The 26,965-nt window shown below is 38.5% G+C and overlaps 3 protein-coding genes across 5 annotated transcripts; 1 reads left to right on the top strand and 2 right to left on the bottom strand.

Moving 5' to 3' along the window:
• Positions 1 to 5,765: 5,765 nt before the first annotated feature.
• On the bottom strand, positions 5,766 to 7,657 carry LOC102714204 (polygalacturonase-like). Its single transcript, XM_006658368.2, has 5 exons — positions 7,508 to 7,657; positions 7,291 to 7,422; positions 6,988 to 7,179; positions 6,372 to 6,887; positions 5,766 to 6,212 (listed from the first exon to the last, which is right to left on the bottom strand). Exons 1-5 carry the CDS (start codon positions 7,655 to 7,657, stop codon positions 5,979 to 5,981), a joined length of 1,224 nt encoding a protein of 407 aa, XP_006658431.1. The 3' UTR covers positions 5,766 to 5,978.
• An 11,862-nt stretch (positions 7,658 to 19,519) lies between these two features.
• LOC102713926 (glucose-1-phosphate adenylyltransferase large subunit 4, chloroplastic/amyloplastic) lies at positions 19,520 to 26,193 on the top strand. Of its 3 annotated transcripts, none has more exons than XM_040526256.1 (16): positions 19,520 to 19,742; positions 19,850 to 19,999; positions 20,204 to 20,377; positions 20,503 to 20,595; positions 20,685 to 20,768; positions 20,864 to 20,919; positions 21,190 to 21,283; positions 21,528 to 21,640; positions 21,946 to 22,018; positions 22,180 to 22,260; positions 22,347 to 22,433; positions 22,513 to 22,617; positions 23,238 to 23,344; positions 23,418 to 23,478; positions 24,258 to 24,383; positions 25,680 to 26,193. In XM_040526256.1, the coding sequence occupies exons 1-15, from the start codon at positions 19,578 to 19,580 to the stop codon at positions 24,357 to 24,359; spliced, it is 1,545 nt and encodes a 514-aa protein (XP_040382190.1). In that variant the 5' UTR covers positions 19,520 to 19,577; the 3' UTR covers positions 24,360 to 24,383; positions 25,680 to 26,193. The 3 variants fall into 3 exon arrangements, with proteins under 3 accessions (XP_040382190.1, XP_040382191.1, XP_040382192.1); XM_040526257.1 differs by having other exon boundaries at positions 25,664 to 26,193; XM_040526258.1 differs by having other exon boundaries at positions 19,672 to 19,742; positions 22,347 to 22,418.
• Positions 26,194 to 26,356: 163 nt separating this feature from the next.
• Positions 26,357 to 26,965, bottom strand: LOC102713652. The gene has a single exon (XM_006658366.3). It carries the CDS (start codon positions 26,879 to 26,881, stop codon positions 26,519 to 26,521), a length of 363 nt encoding a protein of 120 aa, XP_006658429.2. The 5' UTR covers positions 26,882 to 26,965; the 3' UTR covers positions 26,357 to 26,518.

The following is a 26,965-nucleotide window of genomic DNA, read 5'->3' as shown; positions in this document are numbered from 1 at the left end:
ACACGTATTTTTTAAATAGTAATATAATAGTCTTCTATGATCACTAATGGGCTACACGAGCCCATATGACTATGGATTCGGAGTGTGGACCTAATAACCATAGTAGCCTATTTTTTCTTGTTTTCTAGGAGGAGGTACCCAGTGCACAATGCGCGTGAGGGAACGATGGAATACTCCGTTTTTAACTAGTAGTGATAAAATAAGGCTTCTCGTGAGAAAAATAACGGTACTGGAAATTACATGTGGTTACTGAGTATCCATTAACACAATTGATGTGAAAAGTACTTTACCTGAATTGCTCTCTATTGTTTCAAGACTTTTGTTCTGGAAATAATTAGCACATGTATCTATAAATTTTCGGGAAAAATGGCTCCAGAGCTATAATAAAAATGGATAAACTGAAAGAACAAAATAAAATGAACTAAACATATACCTGTCAGTATCTTCCCTCAAAGGTATCCAGAAACCAAAAAAAGCACTTGATGTTCATTCCCCATTCAACTGAGGTTGTTCAGCTTGTTACTCAATGTATTCCCCACACTTTCAATAACAAATCCATGATCAATCTTTGAGAAACTCGTTTTGAGACCGAAGAGTTTCCTTTCTCAGCTAAATTCTCACATCTGAATCAGACATGCATGATCGAACATGAGCATATATATGACATCATATTGACTCACGTGCTTTGTAATATCTAGTTAAAGTATACAGTAAAAGTATTCCCTCCGTGAAAAAATATAAGACGTATTTATTTTTTAGGGAAAAGATCTAATCAGCAATTACTCCGAAGCTCATGTCAACAATGTAACCGTTGACAATGTCAGGATGTACGGCACAACCAACGGAGCTCGCATCAAGACATGGCAGGGAGGAAAGGGTTCTGCGAAGAACATCGTGTTCCAAAATATTATCATGGACAACGTCTGGAACCCCATCATCATCGACCAAAATTATTGTGACTCTTCTACTCCCTGCAAGCAACAGGTATACAAAATTGAACTTAATTTCATATAGAATTATGATGAAAGTCGCTTTGTGCAATATGTGCAGAGGACAACAATGTACTGTTATCTAAAATAAATATAAAACCATCTACGCAAGTATGCTTAAAATTTAGATACATTTGTGTTGCAGAAATCTGCGTTGGAGGTGAGCAACGTGCTGTTCAAGAACATCAGGGGCACAAGTGCCTCGGAGAAGGCCATCATGCTGCATTGTAGCAGCAGTGTACCATGCCATGCTATAACCTTGGAGAGCGTCAAGCTGACTGTCAAAGGAGGAAGCAGTGATGCGAAGAGCACCTGCCAGAATGCAAAATGGAAGGAATCTGGTAGTGTCAGTCCACAGCCGTGTGGTTTCAACGGTTGACGCAAAACAGCCTTCCAAGTGGAAGATGTAGAGGGACATATCTTGTACGGAGGATCATATATGTAGAATTGTAGACTACTAAGACTAGGATGGTAAATTTGTAAGAGGACACTTAGAAACTTGGACTGCGGTAGCCAATTGTACAAGTAGTTGCAACTGAGATTGTTGTTTGTAACATATACCATTGTAAAATTCTCTTAACGTTTATGAATTTTCTAGTATTTTAAAATGTTCTTGTACTATGAGTCATTTTAGACACTATTGGAGTTATCTTTTAGATCAGGACCATGATTATAACTTCATCCCTAGCATAGGTGTTTGGCAATATTTCGTACTGACACAAATTAACATGAAAAATACTGAACCGCCTTCAGCCAGTGATGGAACTATTGGGGGTTGGCCGGACAGGGTCATGGCCCCTCCCAATAAAAATATTCCCTTCTTTTATTGTAGGTTGATTTACCTTGTTTTTACTTAACCGATTTCAATTGCAACTACAGAGCGAACATTTTATGCAATAAAACTTGTTTAGACTAGGCTATGAAACAAAATGGAAGATGCATTTTTAAGAGATTGTTTGGTACACTACATTTAGAGATAGGTTGCAATGAAGGTAAAACATATTTGATTATTGATGATTTCAATACGAGGTAAAATCGTGCGGTGAAAATAAAATGAACATGTAAGATATATTGACTACTTTTGAAAACTATTCACATTTATGTGTTACCAATGTATAAAAAGTGAGGATAAATTGACAATTTTTGAACCGCAAATATTTGTCTGGCCGGCTGTGTCCCCCCCCCCCCCCCCCCCCCCCCTCACCGTCCAGCTCGGCCCTGCAGCCGTGAAAACTGAAAATCAAACTACAGACAGGATGATGGTTAATTGTTTGTGTCTAAAGAACATTTAATGTAATGGCTCATCAGATATGGTCCATCAGATAAGAAAACATGAAATGTCTAGATTGATTTTACTGCGAGTAGAGATCGGCATAATTTTTCCTCTATACCAATGGAAGAACAGTATTGACTTGAACGACATTGCATACTGCTTCCAGCAATCCATAAAGAAAGTAATACAAAGGAGGAACCGGGAATTTGCAGGGGGCAGACATCGGCAGCTACTCTGTGTCCTGGAGAAGACAACGACGCGGAGTGCCCAGGTGTTGAAGAAGCCGAACCAGATCGAGGCGAAGCGGAGGGACTAAGTCTATTTAGCAAACGTTCGCGTGGATAGTTTCCTGGCAAACATTTTATTTAACCACGGTGTAACGTATATAAGCTTTAGGCATATAAACTTTACACGCATAAATTTAAGCATATGAATTTACATCTATAAAGTCTAGATATATAAACTTTATATATATACCATTTTAAAATAGATATATAAACATATAGAATTACATTTTCGTTAGAATTAGAGTCAAATATATAAACTTTATATGTATAAACAATAAAGGTATGAACTTTACGTGTATATTTTTTTTTCAAAAAAGAAAGAGTTATATGCCGAAAAAGGAAATAATGAAATAGCCTTTCTGAAGTGGAGGGAGCTGACCAGGATCAGCCACCACCCCAACAATGGCATCCTCCCGGTGACCATGCTCCCGATCTTGCTCTCTCGGGCAATGCGTTGAACACCTGCTGTGCCGACTACGATCTGGGTTATGAGAGGATTGAATAGTAAACTTGTGGTTAATGTCATGTAAGGAGAAACCGTCGTCGGTAGGGACAGAAATTATGTCCATCGGTTTCGGTATCCCTGGGTACTCAACCCAATGAATATGTGTATGGGCTTAATATTTTGCCCGTGAGCCCGTCGGTGATCCAAAAATCCAGTGGGCAGTAGCTAGGTTTTATATTTATCTATGGATAACTTATACCTGATCCGATATTCATGTGGACTAATAAGAAAGAAAAAAGATGTTGTTAGATAAGCTTGATGTTTTAGATAAAAAAAGGCAGATGGTGTTCTTCTATCACAGGAGGAATTTAGATATTAAACAAGTTTTAAATTCACGTCTTGCGTCGTTGTTGAGAGAAGAAATAAAGTGGTACCAAAGATCTAAAATTAAGAATTCTATAGAAGGTGATCTAAATACTAAGTTTTTTTCATTTAGTTTCAAATGGTAAGCATAGAAAAACTATAATTTTTCGTTTGCTACAAGATGATCAAGTAATTACAGGTGATGCTAATTTGAAGAAACATATTACTACTTATTACAAGGGTCTTTTTGTCCTCCGAATGATTCTTATTTTAGTTTGGATGAGACCAGAAGAGAAGATATTCCTCAAGTATCTCCACAACAAAATCATGCTTTAATTGCTCCTTTTTTAATAGGTAAGGGATGTGGTTTTCCAAATGGAACATAATAAAGCTCCAGGTCCTGATGGATTTCCTGCAAAGTTTTATCAAATGTTCTGGAATATTATCAAGTCTGACCTCATGAATTTGTTCTTGGATTTTTATGAAGGAGTTTTACCGGTATATTTTTTAAATTTTGGTACTATTATCCTTTTACCCAAATGTAATGAAGCTATTAGAATACAACAATATAGACCTATATATCTATTGAATGTTAGCTTTAAAATTTTAACTAAAGTGGCAACTAATCGACTGGTGGGTGTAGCTCAAGAGGTTATTAGTCCAACTCAAACAAATTTTATTCCGGGTAGGAATATTATGGAAGGGGTAGTTATCCTATATGAAACTATACATGAGTTGAATAAGAAAAAACAAAATGAAGTAATTTTTAAAATTGATTTTGAGAAGGCTTATGATAAGGTTAATTGGTCTTTTGTGCAACAAATCCTACGAATGAAGGGCTTTTCATCCAAATGGTGTCAATGGATTGATTCTTTTATTCAAGGTGGTCACGTTGCAATCAAAGGTAATGATCAAATTGGACCTAATTTTCAAAAAAAAAAAGGTTGAGACAAGGTGATCCTTTATCTCCGGTTCTTTATAATATATTTGTGGATATGCTAGCTATATTAATTAAACAGGCAAAGGAAAATGAACAGGTAGTAGGTATTGTTTCTCATCTTATTGATGATGATTTATCTATTTTGCAGTATGCAGATGATATGTTAATTTTTATGGACCATGATATACAAAAAGCAAAGAATATGAAGTTAATTTTAAATGTCTTTGCTTAATTCTCAGGTCAAAAAATTAATTTTCATAAAAGTGAACTTCTTTGTTTTGGAGAGGCTAAGGTTAATAAGCATTTTTATTCGAATTTGTTTAGATGTAAGTTAGGTAATCTTCCTATGAGATATGTTGGAATTCCAATACATTTTAGAAAGCTAAGGAATTCTGATTGGAAGCATATAGAAAAGGATGGAGAAAAAACTTAGTAGCTGGAAAGAAAAGCTATTATCGATTGGCAGGAGGTTGGTGTTGATTTATTCTGTTATATCAAGTTTAGTCATGTTTATGTCATCTTTTCGCTGACTGTTGTTGCTTCACTGTGTGGTCTACTTGTATGGCTAATCACCAGTTGCTTCCATGTGAGCTAATCCTGCTTTTGACAGTTCAGCACCAAAAGCAAAACCAAGGACACTTGGAGCACTCATGAGTCATGAGTACAGAAAATCAACTAAAATCCTACACATTTCGTTTGGGCTGCACTCTGGAGAATCACTAACCTAGCTTGAATCAAAACTGAACCCACAATCAACAGGAATGCTCCTAACTGGTTGTTATTAACGACAAGTCAGTAGGGGAAAAAGGCGTGTGTGTGTCTATGGCAACGTGGTATAAATGCAGCAGCATGATCATGTTTCAGGTTATTCTCTGGAAGTAGATGCATATAAAATTTCAGGCACAAGATGTTAAACTCTTAGCCCAGAAAGGAAACGTATTGGGCTTCAAGGGGGACTATGGAGGGGAAACAATGCAGATTTGAGGAGATTTCTCACAGAGATATCTTATTGAAAGTATGGAGAATACATGGAGTAATCAGATGGACAACATGCTTCCAAAAATGGGAAAGAGCAGGGAAAAAAGTTAAATGGATTGCTGGAAGCAGCATGCAATGTCGTTCAGGTCCATACTGCTCTTCCATTGGTATAGAGGAAAAACTATGGTAGTCTCTACTCACAGTAAAAATCAATCTAGACATTTCATGTTTTCTTATCTGATGGACCATATCCGATGAGCCTTTTATAATAAATGTTCTTTAGACACAAACAATTAACAACCAATCATGTCTGTAGTTTGATTTTCACAGCTGCAGCCGGTTCAGTATTTTCATTTTAATTTGTGTCAATAAGAAATATGGCGAAACACCTATTCTAGGGATGAACTTATAGTCATAGTCCTGATCTAAAACATAACTCAAATAGTGTCTAAACTAACTCATAGTGTAATAACATTTTAAAATCCTGGGAAATTCATAAACGTTAGAGATCATTTTACAATGGTATATGTTACAACCAGCATTCTCAATTGCAACTACTTGTACTGTTGTACATTTGGCTGCCACAGTCAAAGTTTTTAAGTGCCCTCTTGCATATTTACCATCCTAGTCTACAATTCTACATATATGATCCTCTGTACAAGATATGCCCCTCTACATCTTAAACTTGGAAGGTTGTTTCGTATCAATTGCTGAAACCACATGGTTGTGGACTGACACTACCAGATTTCTTCCATTCTGCATTCTGGCAGGTGCTCTTCGCATCACTGCTTCCTCCCTTGACTGTGAGCTTGACGTTCTCCAAGGTTATAGCATGGCATGGTACACTGCTGCTGCAATGCAGCATGATGGCCTCCTCCGAGGCACTTGTGCCCCTGATGTTCTTGAACAGCACGTTGCTCACCTCCACCGCAGATTTCTGCAACATAAATGTATTTGAATTTAAGCATACTTACGTAGATGATTTTATATTTATTTTAGATAATAGAAATTGTTTCTACATTGTTGTCCTCTGCACATACTGCACAAAGCGACTTTCATCGTAATTCTATATGAAATTAAGTTCAATTTTGTATACCTGTTGCTTGCAGGGCGTAGAAGAGTCGCAATAGTTTTGGTCGATGATGATGGGGTTCCAGACGTTGTCCATGATCATATTTTGGAACACGATGTTCTTCGCAGAACCCTTTCCTCCCTGCCATGTCTTGATGCGAGCTCCATTCGTTGTGCCGTACATCCTGACATTGTCAACGGTTACATTGTTGACATGATCTTCGGAGCTGTGATCCCCCAAACTCCCAATGCTGATGCCATGTCCTGGTCCACAGACCAAGTTCTTGACATGGAGGTTCTCTGTCCCATCCTCGATCGACATGCAGTCATCCCCGGTCTTGATTGTGCAGTCGGCCACCTGAACATCTCTGCTGCGAGTGATGTGGATGCCATCGGTGTTTGGGCTAGTTTCTGGCGCAAAGATCGATAAGCGAGACATCTTCACATGAGTGCAATCCTCCACTGAAATCTGGATTTGCTGGCTATTCACCACCTTTAGGTTCTCCACTTTCAAATTCTTGCACGAGTAGAATGTCAATGCCTGTCATATTAAGAAGGATAAGAAGGCATGGTTTGTTAGGTAAATGTCATCAAGGATTTGTCATTGGATAGTTGTAAGCAGACGTGGAAGGGATACATACGGTTGGAGCTTGAGTGCATGGCAGCTTTGAGTTTGTTTTGCATGAATTTTGCCACCAGATCTTGCCATTTCCATCAATGGTCCCACCGCCAGTGACAGTTAGACTTGTGACACCACTGAACAGAATCCAGTGCTTTACAGTCTCCTTACTCCAGTCTGACCTCTCTGGAGAGGCCACCAAACTACCCTTCACCTGAAAATTTTGCAGAAAATAAAGATACAATTTAGTTTCTTTTCTTATTAAGAAATACACATATGCACACATGTATATAAACTTATGCATTTGTAAAGAATTGCATCTCACCATCAACAAGATGCTGGATTTGCATGGACCAGACAGTGTAGTGTGCTTAGTGAGGTACTTTTTGCCCTTGGGGATGAGAACGACTGCAGGTTTTGCAGAGGAGCAAGCTGCAGCCCAGGCATCTACCAATGCCTAAAAAGGTCACACACAATAACAGCACTAGTTAGGTTTCGGAAACTATGATTTGCTCCTGAAGGTGTCATTGCATTTTACTTACCTTGGTGTCATCATGGCGTCCATCTCCGCGAGCCCCGTAACTCTGCATGCTGAATATATTGCTACTACCAATTTCGGCATCCGCACTACGCAAGAAGAAGAAGAACAGCGTAAGGAGAGATGCAGAGAAATTGAGAACAGTGGAGGCCATTTCCTCAGACTGAATTTTGACAATTTGTCACAAGTCAGGGAGGAAGTACAGTACAGTGCTAGCTCTTGTGTTGTAGGATGCGCAGCTGCTGGATGTGGTGATTGATGGAGACCAAGGGATCGATCAGGGGGGCTATTTATACGATCAGAGAGGTTGCTTGTGGTTGATTTGCTAGTTTGGTGCAGATATTTGGGGTGTAGTATCAAAAGATTATGCCAGCATGGGAACCGAGATAAATGTGCCTGAATGCTGAGTTTCAGTTTTGCTTCAGGGAAAGGTCTACTTGCAGTTGTAAGGATATGTAATTGCTTCTAGATTAATCAACTATGCAATTAAATTTCACCACTAGGGAGACAAATACGAAAAAATTTCACCTATTAGTACTGCTGCACCTCAGAGTTCAGACCCACTAGGCTTACATGGAAACTGAACCCCTGACAGATGTGCATACCATACCTAGCCTAAAAAAAATAAGGCATATTTAATTTGGTTAGGACAAGACTTTGATCAATAATTTCTCTGTTAGTACATCATTTTTGAAACAAAAGTATAATCTCAGGAAGGTATTTTTCAATACGAATCTAACGACATCAATTCTATGTTAGAATAATTATATTCTAATAGAGTAATTGTTGATTAATTCTTTTCCCTAATAAAGCAAATATGTCTTATATTTTTTATATGGAGAGAATAATTTAACTGTCTATCTTATTATCCCTTCAAAGTGATATCACAAAACATGAGTCAATATGATGTCATATGCTCATGTTTGATCATGCTTCTCTGATCTGCTGTCAAGATACTTCAGATGTGAGCTTTTAGCTGAGAAAGCAAACTCTTGGGTTGCAAAGGGAGTTTATTAAGGGAGAAAATGCCTATCTAGGGATATTTGCATGGCCAAAGATTGATCATGAATATCTTATTGAAAATATGGGGAATACATTGAGTAACAAGGTGAACGACCTCAGTTGAATGGGGAATGAACATCAAGTACTTTTTTGGTTTCTGGATACCTTTTCGGAGAGATACTAACAGGAATATGTTTATTTCAGTTCGTTTTGTTCGTTCTGTTCATCCATTTTTATTATAGCTCTGGAACCATTTTCTAGAGAGATACTGACAGGAATATTCATGAATATCATGAATATTCAAATTATATTCTAATAGAGTAATTGCTGATTAGATCTTTGCCCTAACAAATCAAATATGTCTTATATTTTTTCACGGAGGGAATACTTTAACTGTATACTTTACCTAGATATTACAAAGCACGTGAGTCGATATGATGTCATATATATGCTCATGTTCGATCATGCATGTCTGATTCAGATGTGAGCATTTAGCTGAGAAAGGAAACTCTTGGGTCTCAAAACGAGTTTATCAAAGATTGATCATGGATTTCTTATTGAAAGTATGGGGAATACATTGAGTAAGGCCGCGTTCGGCCATGACCATACGTTAACTAAGCCCCTTTTTTCCGCGCGCACGCTTTCCAAACTAGTGTATTTTTTAAAAATTTTCTATAAAAAAGTTATTTTAAAAAATCATATTAATATATTTTATATTTTTTAATAATTAATAATTAATTAATCATGTACTAATCTATTACTATGTTTTTTTTATCAGGCATAAGTTAACTTATACCCCTTGCCAAACGGGGCCTAAGAATGTGAACAACCTCAGTTGAATGGGGAATGAACATCAAGTACTTTTTTGGTTTCTGGATACCTCTTCCGAGAGATACTGACAGGAATATGTTTATTTCAGTTTATTTTGTTCTTTCAGTTCATCCATTTTTATTATAGCTCTGGAACCATTTTTCCCGAAGATTTATAGGTACATGTGCTAATTATTTCCAGAACAGAAGTCTTGAAACAGGAGAGAGCAATTCAGTAACCACAATTAATTTCCACAAGGGTTGTTTTTTAGGGAAAGCCTTATTTTATTGCTACTAGTTAAAAATAGAGTCCTCCATCCTCCCCTCGCACGCATTGCAAACGGCGCACCTCCTCCAAAAAAAAGAGAAAAAAACCAGGTCATTATAGTTACTAAGGCTGCGTTCGTTTGGGGTGAATTTATCATGTACGAAAAACATAGTAATAGATTTATACATGAGTAATTAATTATTAGTAATAAAAAATTAAAAAATAAATTAATATTATTTTTATAAACAAATTTTAAAAAAAACACACCGTTTGGTACTTCAGGAAACGTGCGTGCGAAAAACGAGAAAATCTAGATAACTAGCCGGGGTGCCGAAAGCGGCCTAGGTCCACACTCCCAATCCATCCCTAGTCTTATTGGCACGTGTAGCTCATTATTGACCATACAGGACCATTGCAATACGCGGATATGTTAATAGTAAAAAAATATGTGTTCCATGTATTTTGAGTTTAATTGCAATTATTTTATTTATGATAATTATAAAATGATATGGGCATGTAGATAAGGTTTTGTACATGCACACACAAGATTATACACATATTTTTTAACTCTAGGTATTGTAAAGTATAGCATGACTTTGTTTGATAGTTGACATTTGGTTACGGTCCATGGCAGTTAATTAGTCAACCATTCTTCATGGCCAGTGATAAGGTGGAGTCATATCAGACCATTAGATAACTTATTTATCTGTTTTCTATGTCCCAATGTAATTTTATATTTCTAATTCAAATTTAAATTACAAATATAAAGTTAAAGTGGGACGGAGAGAGTATGTCTCTGCTACTTCAAAGTAGCCACCCTACGCGCACCTCTACTAACTTTTTCCTTCATTTTGTTGGAAGAAATCTAAAAAATTTATTATCACTGTTACTTAAAAATGAAGTCATCATCCTCCAATATCTCTTCTGCTTCACACAGGCAACTACGCCCCTCCCAATAAAACAATTAAACGGCTGGTTAGAAAACAATTGCTTTGGTCTATCCACACACCTAGCCCATTCCCAATTATACGTGCACATCCTCACGAGCACGAGACTGTTGCAATGCGCAGGCATATTACTGGGACTACCGTACAAGTGGAATTGTCCTCGTGTGTTCCACCTCACACAACCTGCATAGAGCATGGAAAAAATAAGGTTAAAACCAAAATGGTGAAAAAAGACCCAACCCATCCTGGTGGTATTGGTCCATTTGCAATGCACGATCATGTTACAATATTATCAAGAGCATTCAATCTTAGACAATTAGACAACCGTTTATCAAATAGAAAAATAGACATCTCTAAGAGTTTTTTAATCAAGTATAGTTAAAGGATTAGATAGCGACTATGGTATTCAAGTGATGCAGCACTGTCTAGTTGTCGGCGAATGGATGTCAAGAGTCAGGACCTAGGTATTCAAGAGAATTCAAGTAATTCCTTCTTTTCCTGCCCTAAAATAATTAAAAAAGATGCAATAAATTGTTTAAGTCTTTTTGATAGATTTTAATTGAATTAAAAGTTTATTAATGCATAATTAACTCACGCGAACTCCGAATGAGGTCATTCAAGTCTTATAATTGATCTAAATTCAAGCTATACCAACTTATGAACTTTATTTATATTGTTTATTTGGTTTTATCAGTTTTTTTCCTCGTTTTGCATGATAATGTGTAGTTTACGATGTTTCGGAGGATCGCAAGTTCGTGGGACAGTTATGGAATCCTAATTGAAGATTTTCAATTGCAAGACAAGTCATGTAGATCCAAAATCCCTTTGAGGGTATTCATCCTATATCTAAATTCTCACTTTACTTCAACTATTCATTTATTTTTTAATGTCATTGGGTGATGTGAACCTATACCCCTTGTTTGGGCCAATTTACATTAATTATGTTATATTTTGTTACCTTGGGTTACAATTTGACTACCTTGGACTTTATATATGATCTAACTAGATATAGTATAATTACTTATCCATGCTTAGAACACTAGTGTCAATTTAATTATGTGGGATAATTAATGCTTCATTCATGATTAGTCCTAGTTAATTAATCATAGCTCATGACAGTTAGTCGTGTTTTGTTAACTAATATTATTTAACTAAAGCTTGACTAATGGTGGGTTATGAGCACATAGTTTTGTTGGTTGTGCCCATGACAATTAAACACAAGTTCACGAGAAACCGTTGTGAAGCTTTTAGCTTACAAACCACATGTCAACATGAGCCATGGCTGGACTTGTATTATGTGTTTTTTTATGAGTGGTAGTGTCAATAAATCCACCCTGGCCGTATCACTAAGTCTATATGGGAGCCAAGAGATTCTCTATCGTAGAGGTTGGGCTACCTCTACTGGGGACTTGGCCGGTGTCCATTCTTTTGGGTGTGTTATGTAAAGGGTTTTGTAATGGCTTTCCTCATTGCAGTACCATGGTCGTATTTCGGGGCATGGAAGCATGCGGGGAATCGTGTCTTGTAGGTAATTTGTGCACCTTTGGCCAAAGTAAAATTGTTCAAATAGTCAAAATAGTCATGTCGTGGGTATGGGCGAGCTTGACAATATTCTTCGTGAATAGTTTCACAGTACTCATTCCAGATAATAAAGGATATCTGGTTAGCTCCTTGCGTGGGGATATTGGATCTTTGCAACTGATCTTGGTTGTTCATAGTTGTGCTGGGGCATCAACATTAATGTGTTGTTCATAGTTGGCTGATGTTGTTATGTAATTACTCTACTATTTTACAACTCTCAAAATTTTGCTAAAGGTTGCTTTTGCAAATAACCCTAGTATGCATTTGTTTTTTTCATATATTGTGCATTAGCATATTTGCTATGGGACGTGTTGAATACAAATGTATAGAGAATGGATAGATAAGAAGGATAAGATGAATAATATGTAGTTTTGTGGTCCCACTTGTAAGCATTCTTCTAATAATGTAGTACTCCCTCCGTTTCACAATATAAGACTTTATAGACTTGTCTAGATTCATATGGATGCTAATGAATTTAGACATATATATATAAATTATATACATTCATCAATTGATGAATTTAAGCAAGACTAGAAAGTCTTACAATATAAAAAGGAGGTAGTACTATATATCTGATATATGTGTTAGCTTATTCTACAGTAATATATTATATACATATTTATTAGTGGTATTAATCCACAAGTAACTTAATACCTACTAAACTATATTTTATTTTTTATATTGATTAACATTTTATCAATATATATGGGTTGCGTAGGTAATAAGGTCACATTTCATTATAATTAGGTGATTATATTCAAGTTTGGCTACAACCTAAATAGTTTCCATACATTTTTGCCAAACTTGTGGCATGTTTTGCTACACAATCTGAATAGTTGTCTTCTTCAATTTGCCACAACTTTAAGCAAACCACCCTACTTTCACCACAAGTTAGCCATGCCACATTGTTGGCACATGCCTAAACTATGTTTTGGCAAGCTGAATGTCACGCCCAGCAATTCCTTACCCAAATTTCTGAACTTAATTGTGTATTAAAATCCCTGTCCAGGACCAGCCAGGGTACACAAAAAGATAATGTTTATTACATAACCATCGTTCTTAGAAACAACTAAAAATAACACTTATTCTAACGAAAATGCAGCGCAAAGAAAGGTAGACTAGCTCCAGCGGGTACGGCTCCAGTCCATAGGCAAAGCTTCAACGGCAGACCAGCTCACTCCTGAGAGTCACCTCCATCGGACTCCACTTCTAACTCTGGAGGGGGAAAATTAGGCAAGGCTGAGTACAAATCACCGTACTCAACAAGTAACACGGAAAAGATGGCAATAAATGATGCATAGGGATCATCAAGGACAGGATAGGGTTAGTTGCAATAAAGCAGCAGTTAAACAAATAACAGAGATTAAAGTGAATAAAGGTGATTGAATACATTAAAGGATAAGTAAATAATAATTGTAAAATACCACAACAATGTTCAACGTTACACCACGTTGCGACAGGCCCAACTCCTACTCAACGTTACACCACGTTGCAGTATTCCCGAGTGAAAACCAGTTTACTCAAGTTATTAAAGGTTCACTAATCACAGTGAAGCTGGGAGTCCGTCCGTAACCGTGGGCACGGCTATTCGAATAGATTATACTCTGATCAGAGGTGTACTACTGTACCCACAAGACACGATTCCACTACACTTGAACGTGCGCCGACATACCACCATGGTATACCGGAAGAGACCGTGATAGGACCCGTCACATAACCCTCCCTATTTAATTGCACCGCACTTCAGGTTTTACCCCCTCCTTTACACCAAGTCGGGCAGTCCCCTCTTGTGCCTTGGTAGATCCGGAAGCAGCAGAGGCTTTCGTTACACCACGATTGCCCGTCCATACTCCATCACGTCTACCCTTGCCTTGGTACGTCAAATAGTTCGAAGCCATGCTTCAAATCCCACCTTACCCATTTCGGCATGTGGTTAGCACTTAATTACTTCTAGGGTTTCCCGTGAACCGGTCCTTAATTGCCATGGGTGCGACTCTGAAAACCATGCACCCACAACCCACCATTATCAATATTTTAGTTGACATTAACCTGAACTGGGTAATGAATCAATATTACAGCTATTCAGAACTAAGCATGATTAAATGTGATCCCATGAGCTATTTGTTCTAAGCACGGCTAAGCATTAACCTAGGCCTAACTCTAATCAAGTTACCCCTGGTCTAGCATGAACAAAGTTGGATAATCAACGGCTTAATAATAAGGTTTACCCGGAAAATCAATATTTGAGTTTAAATCATGTTAATTGATTTGCGAACCTCGATTTAATTAAATTAATTTCTTTCAGAGGGATTTTTCCTGAGTTAATTAAGCCAATTATTATTTACAATTTCCTTTTTACGATTTTAGGCTTGGGACAAAACTCCAGGTGTGACACTGAAGTAATCAACCAAACATGCCCTATGTAACTAAATAAACAAAGGGCACGAAACAATTAGTATGACGATAGAATAATAAAACAAATAGATCACACGCTTAAAATGAGCACAAGAAACAAAATAAGGTTTGTAAAGGAAAATATAATAGTACTACATGACACGTATAGGAGACTTCAAAAATATAGTTGACATCTAATCACATCAAGGTTCAAAACTAATGTGACTGAGCAACAACACATGCAAGTAGATGCTACACATTGACATCAAATCACACTCCACTAGGGAAGAGTACAAATGATGTAACCTAGAAAATAAGGTAACACCCGCGCCATTCACATATAGAAGACTTTAAAAATACAATTGATGATATATATAACAACCTATAACATGTCATAAAAGTAACTAGAAAAAAGAACAATTAAATCAAGCTAATAAGGAACATGAGAAACCTGAATCATAAGAATCATCATTAAATAATGAACAAGTGAAGGCACACAAAGAATTACAAATTGCACCAAGTCCAAGCAACAAGTGCATGCAAACAATATAAGGTAATACTCGACATGTTCCACATTATAAGACTTTATAGACCTACAAAAAATTCATATGAATAGTAATAAATCTAGGCACATATATGAAACATATATATTGATTCATAGATCTAGACAGAGCCTAAAAAATCTTATTGAGTACATAATGCCCCGGGTGCCAAACATTGGACTTAGAGATTCGTGTTATGGGGAAGGCCAAGTAGACCTAGCCTGGTTAAGTACCTTGCAAACCAATTTAGGGGATAAGGAAAGTTATCGCTTACCCGAGAATCAATGCGACTTTGCTCGATTGTTATGGAAACCGATATGTTTGTTGCTAACCCCTTCAACTTATAAAAGAAAACCGGCTGACCCTAGTAAGGGAAGGATATGTGTTGTTTTATATGCCGTATTGTGCATTCATTGATACAATCTAATTTACACACTAGAGTAGGGTATTACCTCACGCCGACGGTGTGAAACAGTATAAACTCCCATGTGTAACTACCTTTTCTGGGATCTAGAGCACCCCATAAGTTTTATTGCTTATATCTAGAATCGACACTTACAATATAGGATAGAGGGAGTAAGAGCTAACATATATTACTCTTGCCCATGAAACAATGACAAGACTAACAAATACATCAACAAATTAGAAAAAACATGAGCAAATGGACTTCGACAAAGAGGATGGACGGTATGGAGAAAACAAAACAACCCCAACAAAGTAAGATAAAGTAGAAGAAAATCTAGTTTTGAACCCCATATGAATAAACCCACTTAAACAACAAAAAATAATTAACACATAAAGAGATACATGCTTTGTAAAAGAGCAGCCAAACAACCTACCATTAACACCAGAGTTTGGAAATAACCGTTGGAGAAAAAATCGGGAACAACAACCAAATTAGACAAGAAAGAAGGGCAATCGGACTGAAGAAGGTGGAAAACGACTCAGATATAGCTGATAGAGTTTGACTCGGATTGGAAAAAGAGTTTGATTAGGCATGAAAAGCATGCAGATAGATTCGGGAGCAGATAGAGTCCATATAAACTTTTATATGTAAATATTAGAGTTGTTTTAGGCAATATCTCTAAATAGTGTCCATGTGTAATAAGTTAGGCAATATGAGTCCGTATCCAATTTTGGTTAGTTTTTAGGGTATAAATACATCACCCCACAGTTTGTAAAGGACATCAATAATCTTATGATCAGTACATCTTTCAGCGCATCGCCTAACTTTCGACAGGTGCGAGCTCTCGGTGAGAGGTTTGTCAGCTTCGCAATATAGTTTATGGTTATCAACTGTCGAATCGGCTAGATAGAACTGTCTCGATTCAGTTCAATCTTCTATTTAGTCTATTTGATAGTTTATCTGAGGCTTGTTATTAATTCGATCTGTTTATTGGTTTAAAGTAGCAATAGGTTCTCGATCAAGATTGTATGAATGCTTTGTTGAATCTATCGATATGGGTTTGGTTAACTTGATTCTGCTTCAGTTTAGTCCGATCAATCCGGTTAGTCAAATTCATATTTACATATTAGATTAAGTACTCGCATGATCTTATTGCTAGAGTTATAGCTAGCATTATCTTAAGTAGTCTATCGGCTTGTTTATTATGCTCATAGATCGTCATGTTTTCTAGGTTTAAGCTCATAGATCAGCTTGTTTATCGCTGACTTCATGTTTGTTTACATTTAAAACTGAACTGCATTGGTTTAGTCCAATCTTTTAGGTTTGGTGTGAGCATACATATGGTTGTTTACTATTGTTTTATGCTGACAATTGATATGGTAATCCTGTTGTTACATGTTTAATTCACTTCGCACCCTACCGGCTGCTGATTGCATGTGCGATAAGTGCTAAATTGGTCAGATCAATTGATTAATCTTGAAACTGTTTTGGTTAAGTCCAATCTTTCAGGGAAGATTAGTTGGTTGAACTATTTAGCAGTTATCCTACTCATACTTTAGCCGATAAGGTATTTTTACGTTATATCATGAAATTCCTGTAAAGTCGATTGTTTTAACGTATCAGCTAGGGTCCTGAAGCGATATTGACTTTCTAGCCGATAGAAGCTTTAGGTTTAACAAATTTTTCCTGTCTTTTTCATATAGTGTTAGTTACAGGATCAAACTGACTGGCACGCTTGATTTATCTAAAAATTTAGGTCCTAGACTAGAGCGTCATAATAAATGACTCCTAGGCCTTCGTGTGTGACACATCAACAATCAATTAATTTTCAACGTCAACACCTACCACCCCTAAAAATATATATGTCAGAGATATAGGCCCGGGGATATCCCCTATAAGGTTGGCACATGGAAACTGTGGGCCTAGAAACTCTCAGACCCAAAGGGGTAGGGGATCGGGCCCCAGAGAACACGGGCCCCCGAGGATCGGGATCCACGGACCACGGGTAGCCAACCAGGGTAGAGGGTTGGGGCGCCCCTGACCCCCGCAGCTCACCACTAAGGTGCTGTGCGACCCATATGACAAGAGAGCATAGCCCTGAAACTCAACCACTGCATTTATTGTGATGGGAGAGGGTCGGGGGCACGCGTGGCCCTCACGAGGGGCAGAGGCGTGCGACTGCGCCACAATAAATACGGTACAGGCACGCATGCAAATCTTTCTGCCTATGTGGAGAAAAGGATTGGGAGGGGGCATGTATCCCTAAGAGAGCAGCGACGTCCTTGTCACTTCAGAGTGCCTGCTCCCACTCTGTCGCTGTCGCATTTAATGCGATGGACAGCTGCGGAGAGAGAAAGGCGGCCGCCATGTTATCCAAAAAAGGTCACCGGTCCTAAGGTCGAGGCACTAACTGATGGGACCGGGTAGGAGGAAGCATGGTCGTCCCTTCCGCCAACCCGCTGACTGATGGGACCAAGCAGGAGCAGCACAGCTGCCCACCGCACCTACCCTCTCATAGACGGGATTGAGCAAGCGTGGCATGGCGCTAGCACGGCACTAAGGCGACTAGCTGGCGCGCCATGGGGCTCCCAGCAGAAGCATGATGATAGCCTACGACTAGGAGTTGGTAAAAAGACGGGCAATGTGGTGAACCCCTTGATACTATAAAAGGAGGACATGCCCCTTTGAGAAGAGAGGCTTTTTCTGAACTCCCCATAACCACTTGTATGCGTTTCACCCATATAGTGTACAAGCATAGGGTGTTACATCTCCGGGCGACCCAAACCTGTATAACTCCCTTTGCATCTTTTCTTGAAATGGGAGACTTTTAACGGACCCAACTCTGCACCCTAGACTGAATTAAAAGGGGTTCATCAAACTCCCGCTCGAGGAGCTTAGCCTTCGACAATATAAATAAAATAAAAAGAGTAAAAAGAAAATAAAAAAAAACCAAAACTAGCCCAAACCTCACGAAAAGAACATCGCATGAATATTGTTATAATAATAATAGCAAATGAACTAAAATTATGACGCTAATAGCTTTATCAAACTAGTATCCAAAAAAACAGAGGAAAAAAGGCAACCCAAATAATCAAAAGCAAATGAATCATATATATGTGGCATGATTGTGTGACAACGATGGTTAATACGATAGTTGCGTAGCGACAGCCAATTTGGTTAGGCCCAGTTTAGTTTGTAAAAATTTTCACGTTCACACAAATCAAAAGCAATTGAATCTTTAGACACATATATAGAGCATTAATTAGTTAAAAATAACTAGTTAGATAGTTTGAAGGAATTTGCGAGACGGATCTTTTGAGCCTAATTAGTTAATGATTCGTCATAAGTGCTACATTAACTCACATATACTAATGACAAATTAATTAGGTTTAAAATTTGTCTCGTAGTTTTATTAAACCCTGTGTAATTAGTTTTTTAATTAATCGCCGATATAGTCTTCTCACATCCGGTCAAACATCCGATGTGACACCCAACCCAAAAGTTTTCGTGAACTAAACGAGCGCTTACTTGATCCTCCATGTGTTTACATGATTGCTTAGTATGATTTGAGCACTTTTTCATCTATCCACGTAGCAACTAATCAATAAAATATTGTTGGAACGTAAGAGTACACAAACAAGAGAAGATATCGTGCGAGGACTTTGTAGCAATCGTCTGTATTCATATAAATCATAATAAATTGAGACATGTATGTAAAACAATATACATTAATCAATAAATAATCTAAATATATCTAAAAGCCTTACCCCATGCTAAATCGAAAGGAGTAGCTTCTTTTTCCACAAACGTAATTTAGAGCTTCTGCATGAGATGAAAATGAGTTGGCAAACTGGACAAACCTCGCAGGTCGGGGGGGAACATGTGGCCTGCATGTCGGGATGCACAAACGGACGGTGGATGTGCTCCGAAGCCGGGTCAAAGTAGCCCCCACCGCCCCCCTGCCCTCGTAACTCGCGCGCCTCCCCCCACTCTCCTCTCGATCCGCCCTCCCCCTTCTTCCTCTCCCTCCAAAACCCCCTCCCTCTCCTCCCCTCCTCTCCTCCCCTCCCCTCTCCACCGCGTGACTGACTCCCTCTCTACCTTCTAGAACCTTCCCGCGCGGCAATGGCGACCTGCTCCTGGGCCGCCACGGCGCCGGCGTCCCCCCGCCCCCGCCTTCGCCCTGCTGCGGCCGCGAGGTGCCGCCGCTCGCGCGTCGCCGCGACGCGCCGCGCGGCGTCCGCCGCAGCCGCCAGCTGCGTCCTCGCCGAAGCGCCCCAGGGGATCAAGGTAGGTCTGCGTGCGTGCTGGGTCGGGCGAGGGTGATCTCCGTCGTGGGGGGTGGATTCATCATTCATGGGCGGGCGCTTGTGCTTTCGGGGTGGTGGTGGTGACAGATGGAGCAGGCGGATGCGGCCGCACCGGGCGCGGCGGCGGCTGCGGCGGCGCGGAGGGACGTGGGCCCGGACACGGTGGCGTCCATCATCCTCGGTGGCGGCGCCGGCACGCGCCTTTTCCCCCTCACGCGAACCAGGGCCAAGCCCGCGGTAACCAAACCATATCATATAATTAATCCTCTCTTTGCAGTTTACACACACATTTCGTCATGCATTTGGTATGCATTTCATTAGTGGTGTTCAAACAATTGTGATTTCGGTTGCATTTGACTACCATTATTGATTGATTTATTTAACCGTGAGATGATTACAGAACTAGGTAGTGATTGCGTTGTCGTCTGCTCTTGGTGTTAGGTGCCTGTTGGGGGATGTTACAGGCTGATCGATATCCCGATGAGCAACTGCATAAACAGCAAGATAAACAAGATCTACGTTCTCACGCAGTTCAACTCCCAATCTCTCAACCACCACATTGCACGCACCTATAACATTGGTGAGGGAGTTGGATTTGGTGATGGGTTTGTGGAGGTAAGATGTTGGGTCTGATTTGTGTCAGTTATGAGTGCAAACGAGCAAAACATGCAGTCGTGGCCGAGTGTTGGTTATCTCCGATTGATAATGTTCTATGGTGGCTTGTTTTGCTTGTTGGGTAGGTGCTGGCAGCTACCCAGACAGTAGGGGAGTCAGGAAAGCGATGGTTCCAGGGAACAGCTGATGCAGTCAGACAATTCCTGTGGCTATTTGAGGTTTCTCTAGTGCCACGTCATAATCTTTGTTGTTTATCACAGAATGCTATCGCCTCCCCAGTTTTAACTCGCCTGCTATTTTTTTCAAGGATGCAAGGCTCAAACGCATAGAGAACATACTAATTCTATCTGGTGATCATCTGTATAGGATGGATTACATGGACTTTGTCCAGGTGAACTCGATGATAATGTTAAAGAGTCAAGATTTTTTTTTTCACTTTATCTGAGTAGCATAAGAAAAAAATCTGAATAATGAGTTCTTTTGCAGAAGCATGTTGACAAAGGTGCTGATATTTCAGTTGCTTGTGTTCCTGTGGATGAGAGGTCCTTCATCTTTACCCTGTTTGGATTGCTTTATTCGTTTTAATCTGTTTTTATTCTAGTTTGTTAGCAGGAATGTATGCTGTCAATTCTTCAGAGTTCTAGAGGTTTACTTGTGTCATGCTAATCATCAATATTGGACAGAGTTAGAGAATCTCAGTTCAATTATATAACAACTTGCCCTGTAGTCAATATACATGGATTTCTGTATATAATTGATGGGTCAGATGATGACATATAACTCTTATAAAAAATTATGACGTCTACTTGCAGTCGAGCTTCTGATTTTGGATTGCTGAAGACTGACAGGAACGGGCGCATTACTGATTTTCTTGAAAAGCCCAAGGGTGAAAGCTTGAAATCAATGGTATATGCGTCTCCACTGAATCAAAGACAAATTAAATGAATACTTAATGATTTCTTTAGACAAATGTGAACTGAATGCGCTTCATCACCTTTTATTCCATATGTTAATCGTTTTATTCACAATGTTTTTTTCCTTTTTCAATATTATCTAGATTATTACATATTTCTTCATCATTAAGTCAATTGCCTTGATTTATTAGCTTTAATGAATAATTTTGAAAATAATCTATTATTTGTTAATGCAGCAACTAGATATGGGGATTTTTGGTTTGAGCCCAGAAATTGCAGATACACACAAATACATGGCTTCAATGGGAATATATGTATTCAGGACTGATATCTTATTAAGACTTCTAAGGTAATGCTAATATCTTATGAACAATGATTTCCTTAATCTTGCGAACTATGTTTGCATGATAAATAAATGTTCCAATTGCGCTGCAGTTTGATTTTCTATTTCAAGCATTTAACTGGTTCGGTAACTTTCTTTTGCGATGTATAACAAGAGTCAAATGTTCAACAATATGAAATGATCTATTATATACTAGACGTACTTCTGATTTTATTTACTAAAATAGCATTCCTGGGATTGACTCCGCTCGCTCGTTCTTATTTTCTTGCCAGTTTGAGCTATACTGATACTTTGTTCTGTATCTATTTTAGAGGACATTATCCTACAGCAAATGATTTTGGCTCAGAAGTTATTCCAATGGCTGCAAAAGACTACAATGTGCAGGTACGTACAACTTCATAATCCTCCAAATTGCATTTGCATAAGGAATTGCATTGTCATAAATCAACCGTTACAAATTCTGCATATTTCTAAAATGAGCATGCAACCTTACTTTCCACAAAACCCTGATTATGAATGCAGCATTCCTTCTTCTGTGATGACAGGCTTATCTATTTGATGGTTACTGGGAAGATATTGGGACAATAAAGTCATTCTTTGAGGCAAATCTTGCTCTTACCGATCAGGTTTGCTTTTCAATTAACACTGTCTCCATCCATAATCTTTATTTGCATGGACAATTTTTCTAATGAATTCGGTATTATCTTTGCAGTCTCCAAACTTCTATTTTTATGATCCTGTAAAGCCCATTTTCACATCTCCTAAATTTTTGCCTCCAACGAAGGTGGAAAACTGCAAGGTCTAGGTTCTCCTAGGAGATGGTTTCTTTATAATACTTTCCATGCTGGCTTTTCTTTATGTTAACCATTTACGTGCAGGTTGTGAACTCTATAGTTTCCCATGGGTGCTTTCTAACAGAATGCAGTGTTGAACACTCAGTTATTGGTGTCCGTTCAAGATTAGAACCAGGGGTGCAGCTGAAGGTAAATTCTTGAATACTCATAATTTAATGTACTCACAGGGGTAGTTGAAATTCCGATTTCAGAAGCCTTTCGTTCAAATAACTAATTCAGAGATGGATGAAACCATACCAATGCATAATCTTAGTATAGCACTAAGCCTGCATGACTAATCATCAGAACTTGTATTTAGACAGAGGTACTGTTTCAATGCTTGAAAAAGCAAAAACAAATAGCCTTTTCCCCCTAATTTTTTGACCATACAATCCATTTATATTAGCTGCACCACAGGAAACAGATTGGAACTTCATAGTTTCGAGTTAGTGGCCTACAGTGTCAATGTGTTTCTTTTGATTACGTTATTTATCTAATTTTCTTCAATAACATCATTTATTGCAGTCTCACCAAGGACTGTTGATGCCATATGAATTTCTTTTTCTATTTTTGTTGGCTTGTCTACCCTTAACCATGAAACATTTTCATATAGTATTTTTAAACCAATAGGTACATTTAGTTTTGCCAACTTATGCTGAAGCAATCACTAAGTTCTCTACATGTTGGTAATGGTCTAATGGAATTTTTGTTGAACTATATGATGTCTAATTCTTCAAGATCCTTAACAAAAAGAAACAAACTTGGTATAGGACACCATGATGATGGGGGCAGATTACTATCAGACTGAAGCTGAGAGATTTTCTGAACTGTCTGATGGAAAAGTACCAATTGGCCTTGGAGAAAACACCAAAATAAGGTTAGTATGTGCAATGATGCATATATATCTTTGTTGACGTGCCTGTCGCATAATGCTAAGTTTTGACATGCAGGAACTGTATCATTGACAAGAATGCTCGAATTGGAAAGAATGTACTCATTACAAACTCAGAGGTGGGGCTCCCTGCACATAGAATTATTTCTTAGTTATCATTGTTTAAATCTTTACACCTTGCAAGCTCATCACAACCGTTTAGTGAAGGTAAGACTTACTAGATTAGGAGTATAGGCAGTCATAAAAAATGATTGAACTTGAGATTTATTTGCACAATGAAAATTAAGAGCATTTTAGATTTTATGGAAATAAAAAATTGTACTACCTCCGTTTCATATTGTAAGACTTTCTAGCCTTGCTTAAATTCATCAATTGATGAATGTATATAATTTATATATATGTCTAAATTAATTAGCATCCATATGAATTTAGGCAAGGCTAGAAAGTCTTACATTGTAAAACGGAGGAAGTAACAAGTACTCATCATAGGAGCAAGAAAAAATTGTAATAAGTTGTGCTCAGTATGAATTGTGGATTTTGAGTGGAAATATGAAAACACTTTCTGCAAAGGTAGCAATGTATGTATTAGTATTAATGTCTACCTAGAAAAAAAAAAGCCTCATATCTCATTCGAAATGAATTGTGCTAGGAAAATTCATTCAATTGCTCAAGCACTCAGTTAAAATTATGTCTAGGTAAAATAATGGCACCAACTAGTATATTTGGCTTTCACTGCACATGGAATAAAGGTAAAATAGTGGCAGAAACTAGTATATTTGGCTTTCATTGTGACTTGCTTGTCTATACTATTAAATATTTAAATATATGTGCAGTTTTTGTTCAGTCATTAAGTTTATAGTTGAATGCTGAGACCTACAGTTTTCCCTTGTGAATGCAGAATGTTCAAGAAGCTGAGAGACCATTAGAGGGGTTTTACATTCGTTCTGGGATAACTGTAATTCTTAAAAACGCGGTGATTCCAGATGGTACAGTTATCTAGAGAATCCCAACGAATATTTTTCAGGTGAGCCTCTCCAAATGCTTACTCATTGGGTTTTTTTATAGTTGTGATGGTGCTGGGAGTTATCACATTTTTTAGTGCAAACTTTTTTTGGTACCTCGAGGTACTAAATTTTTTAGTGTAAAAATTGGTAAGTTTTTTTCCAGTAAAAATTTGGTAAGTGTTTTACCATCTTTGAGAAGATACACAGAGATACCACATTTTATAGTACCCGAATGTACCAAGTTTTTATACTATAAAAAAACATCTAGGTACTTTCTCAAGGGCTGCAAAATTTCTCAAAATTTGTTTCATACCATACTTTCTCAAGGCCTTAAAATTTCTCTTATTCAATAAGTTCCTTGGACCAAATGTGCACACGTAACATTTGGTGTTGAATTGCTGATGACTAGAGATGCTATAAACCTCGAGCACTTAATTTCATTGCATCTGATAATAACTAGAACACACCATTCTGAAGTTTTTTAGAAAAGAAATGCTGCATTGCTGCTGGTAAATGTTGGTATCAATAAACAAAAAAAGAAAGAGCATCGAAAGCTGTGTATTGTTTACAACACCTGAACTGCCAATATGCTATGGTACTTTCTTGTGCAAACAACCAAGGTACATAATCCTTTTGGTATTGATAGCTGGAAGGAAACTACAGATGTCCAACTGCTACAGATACAACCTAGATACAACCTGTTACTCTGCTTATAACAGAAAAGTCCTGCCACTAAGTTTAGCATACGTATTGTAGAGTACAGTTACGATATTCACCATATCCTCCCACACTATACTAAATTCCCAAATTTGCATGGTATTTGGTGACATGGAATTTAGGAGCAAAACTGTGAAAGCAGTATATTATGACTTGGATGTACTGTTGTCTGTTGCGCTATAAACTTAGATTATCATGTATGTCAAATCATATCTGGATTTGTCAAGTATCTTGAGATATGACATGAGCGTAAGTTTATTTGTAGCTCTTGGATGTAGAGTGTCCAAACATCATCTCATAAAATTAGCTGGTCAATGATCAGTGGCTCAGGTTATGGTTATTTACATGGATTTTCAACTTCAGTCCTGACTAGAGTTTTGGACTTTTTGAGTTACCCTTTTCCTTTTTAGGCTGTGCATGAAAAAAGAAATTGGCATTACATTTTGTTGCCTATCGAGTGCGTAAAGTTACCAAATAGTTTATATTATTACAGTATGTACACGACATACCTGTCAGGATCCATTACCAGCTTACTGAATGCGTAGGAATGTAGCATCTATTGCTTTTAAATAATTAAATACAGATGTTGCTACTTGCAGATACCAATCCCTCCTGGCTTGTTGCATGTGAAGTACATATTTGATGCTCATAAGGGGATAGAGTTCGACCTTGGATGTAGATGCAGCAAATAAACTTATACAGTGCAAAGGTTGCCAGCTCATGAATATGAAGCTGAGGGATACAGCACCTGCAACGTTGGCACCGGTATGGCCAGAACGTTTCGGTTCTTCCGTAGGCATCAAAGCAATATATCAAGAAATTTAAGGTGGTTAATGTACTGCCATGCACAGGAATACATGATATATATGATACTTAGAAATCGTTCATGTCAGTAATTGTACATGGATGTAGAAGCTAGAGGGGTATAATTTTGTTGTGAGTTAAATGTCGTACATTCTTTTTGAGGAACTGATAATAATAAGTAGTAGAAGTACATTTGTCTGTTATATAGGTTTATCCTGTGTATCGCAAATTCTTGTGATCAAAGAACCTCCTATGATGTATAATCATATCTGTGAATCATCAAGAGATCAAAGTTGATATGTTGATATAGAGCTGTTGTGGCACTTATATGTCAAGCACGGCATCGCTTCTTTGCGTTGGGTTCCTCGATGGTCTAGAGTTTTGTTCTTTTTCTTATAACCCGCTTAGGTTTTTACTATTTTTACCACAGTTCTTTAAAATACAATTATCGAGTTTAGTTAAAAAAATTGGGTTGAAGAAACATCACTGGATGCAAGTAGGATTAATCGCGTCATGGATCAGAAATCCAGAATCAGATATTTGCGACTTGCGAGCCCTTAGATCAGAATCAAGTCAGGGGGCTAGCTTACGATTACATAGAGACAAAGAGTAAATGACGATGCTGCACGTACGTCTACTCTTTCTTGGAGAAGAACGTCCCGAAGCTGAACCCGCCGTCGCCGGCTGCCTTCTTGGCCGCCGCGCGGCCGGCCTTGGTGTTCCTCGACGCGGCGGCGGGAGCGGCGGCGGCTTTCCCGTCGACCTTGTTGAGGATGGGGTCGGTCTCCAGCAGCTGCTCCTCCTTGTACAGCGCGCCGAAGATGGTGTCGAACAGCCCCTTCTCCGTCACCGCCGTGACGCTCTTCGTCGCCGACGGCCGCGCCACGCGTGCGGACGGCGGCGGCAGCGCCACCCGGCGGCGCAGGCCCAGGCGCCTCCCGCCGCCGGCCACCGCCGGCGCCGCGACCGTGGTGCCTAAGCCAACCGACGCCGCCATGGCCTCTGTGTGTGTACGTGGTATGGGTTTGTGCCTGTGAAGTGTGCGTGTGTGTGCAGTACGGTCACTTCTTTTTGTGGTGCA

This window comes from Oryza brachyantha, chromosome 7, assembly GCF_000231095.2.
Source record: "Oryza brachyantha chromosome 7, ObraRS2, whole genome shotgun sequence".
In the NCBI taxonomy this organism is placed as follows: domain Eukaryota; kingdom Viridiplantae; phylum Streptophyta; class Magnoliopsida; order Poales; family Poaceae; genus Oryza; species Oryza brachyantha.
Note: the sequence above shows the minus strand (reverse complement) of the source record. Positions and strands in the feature narration are given on the sequence as shown.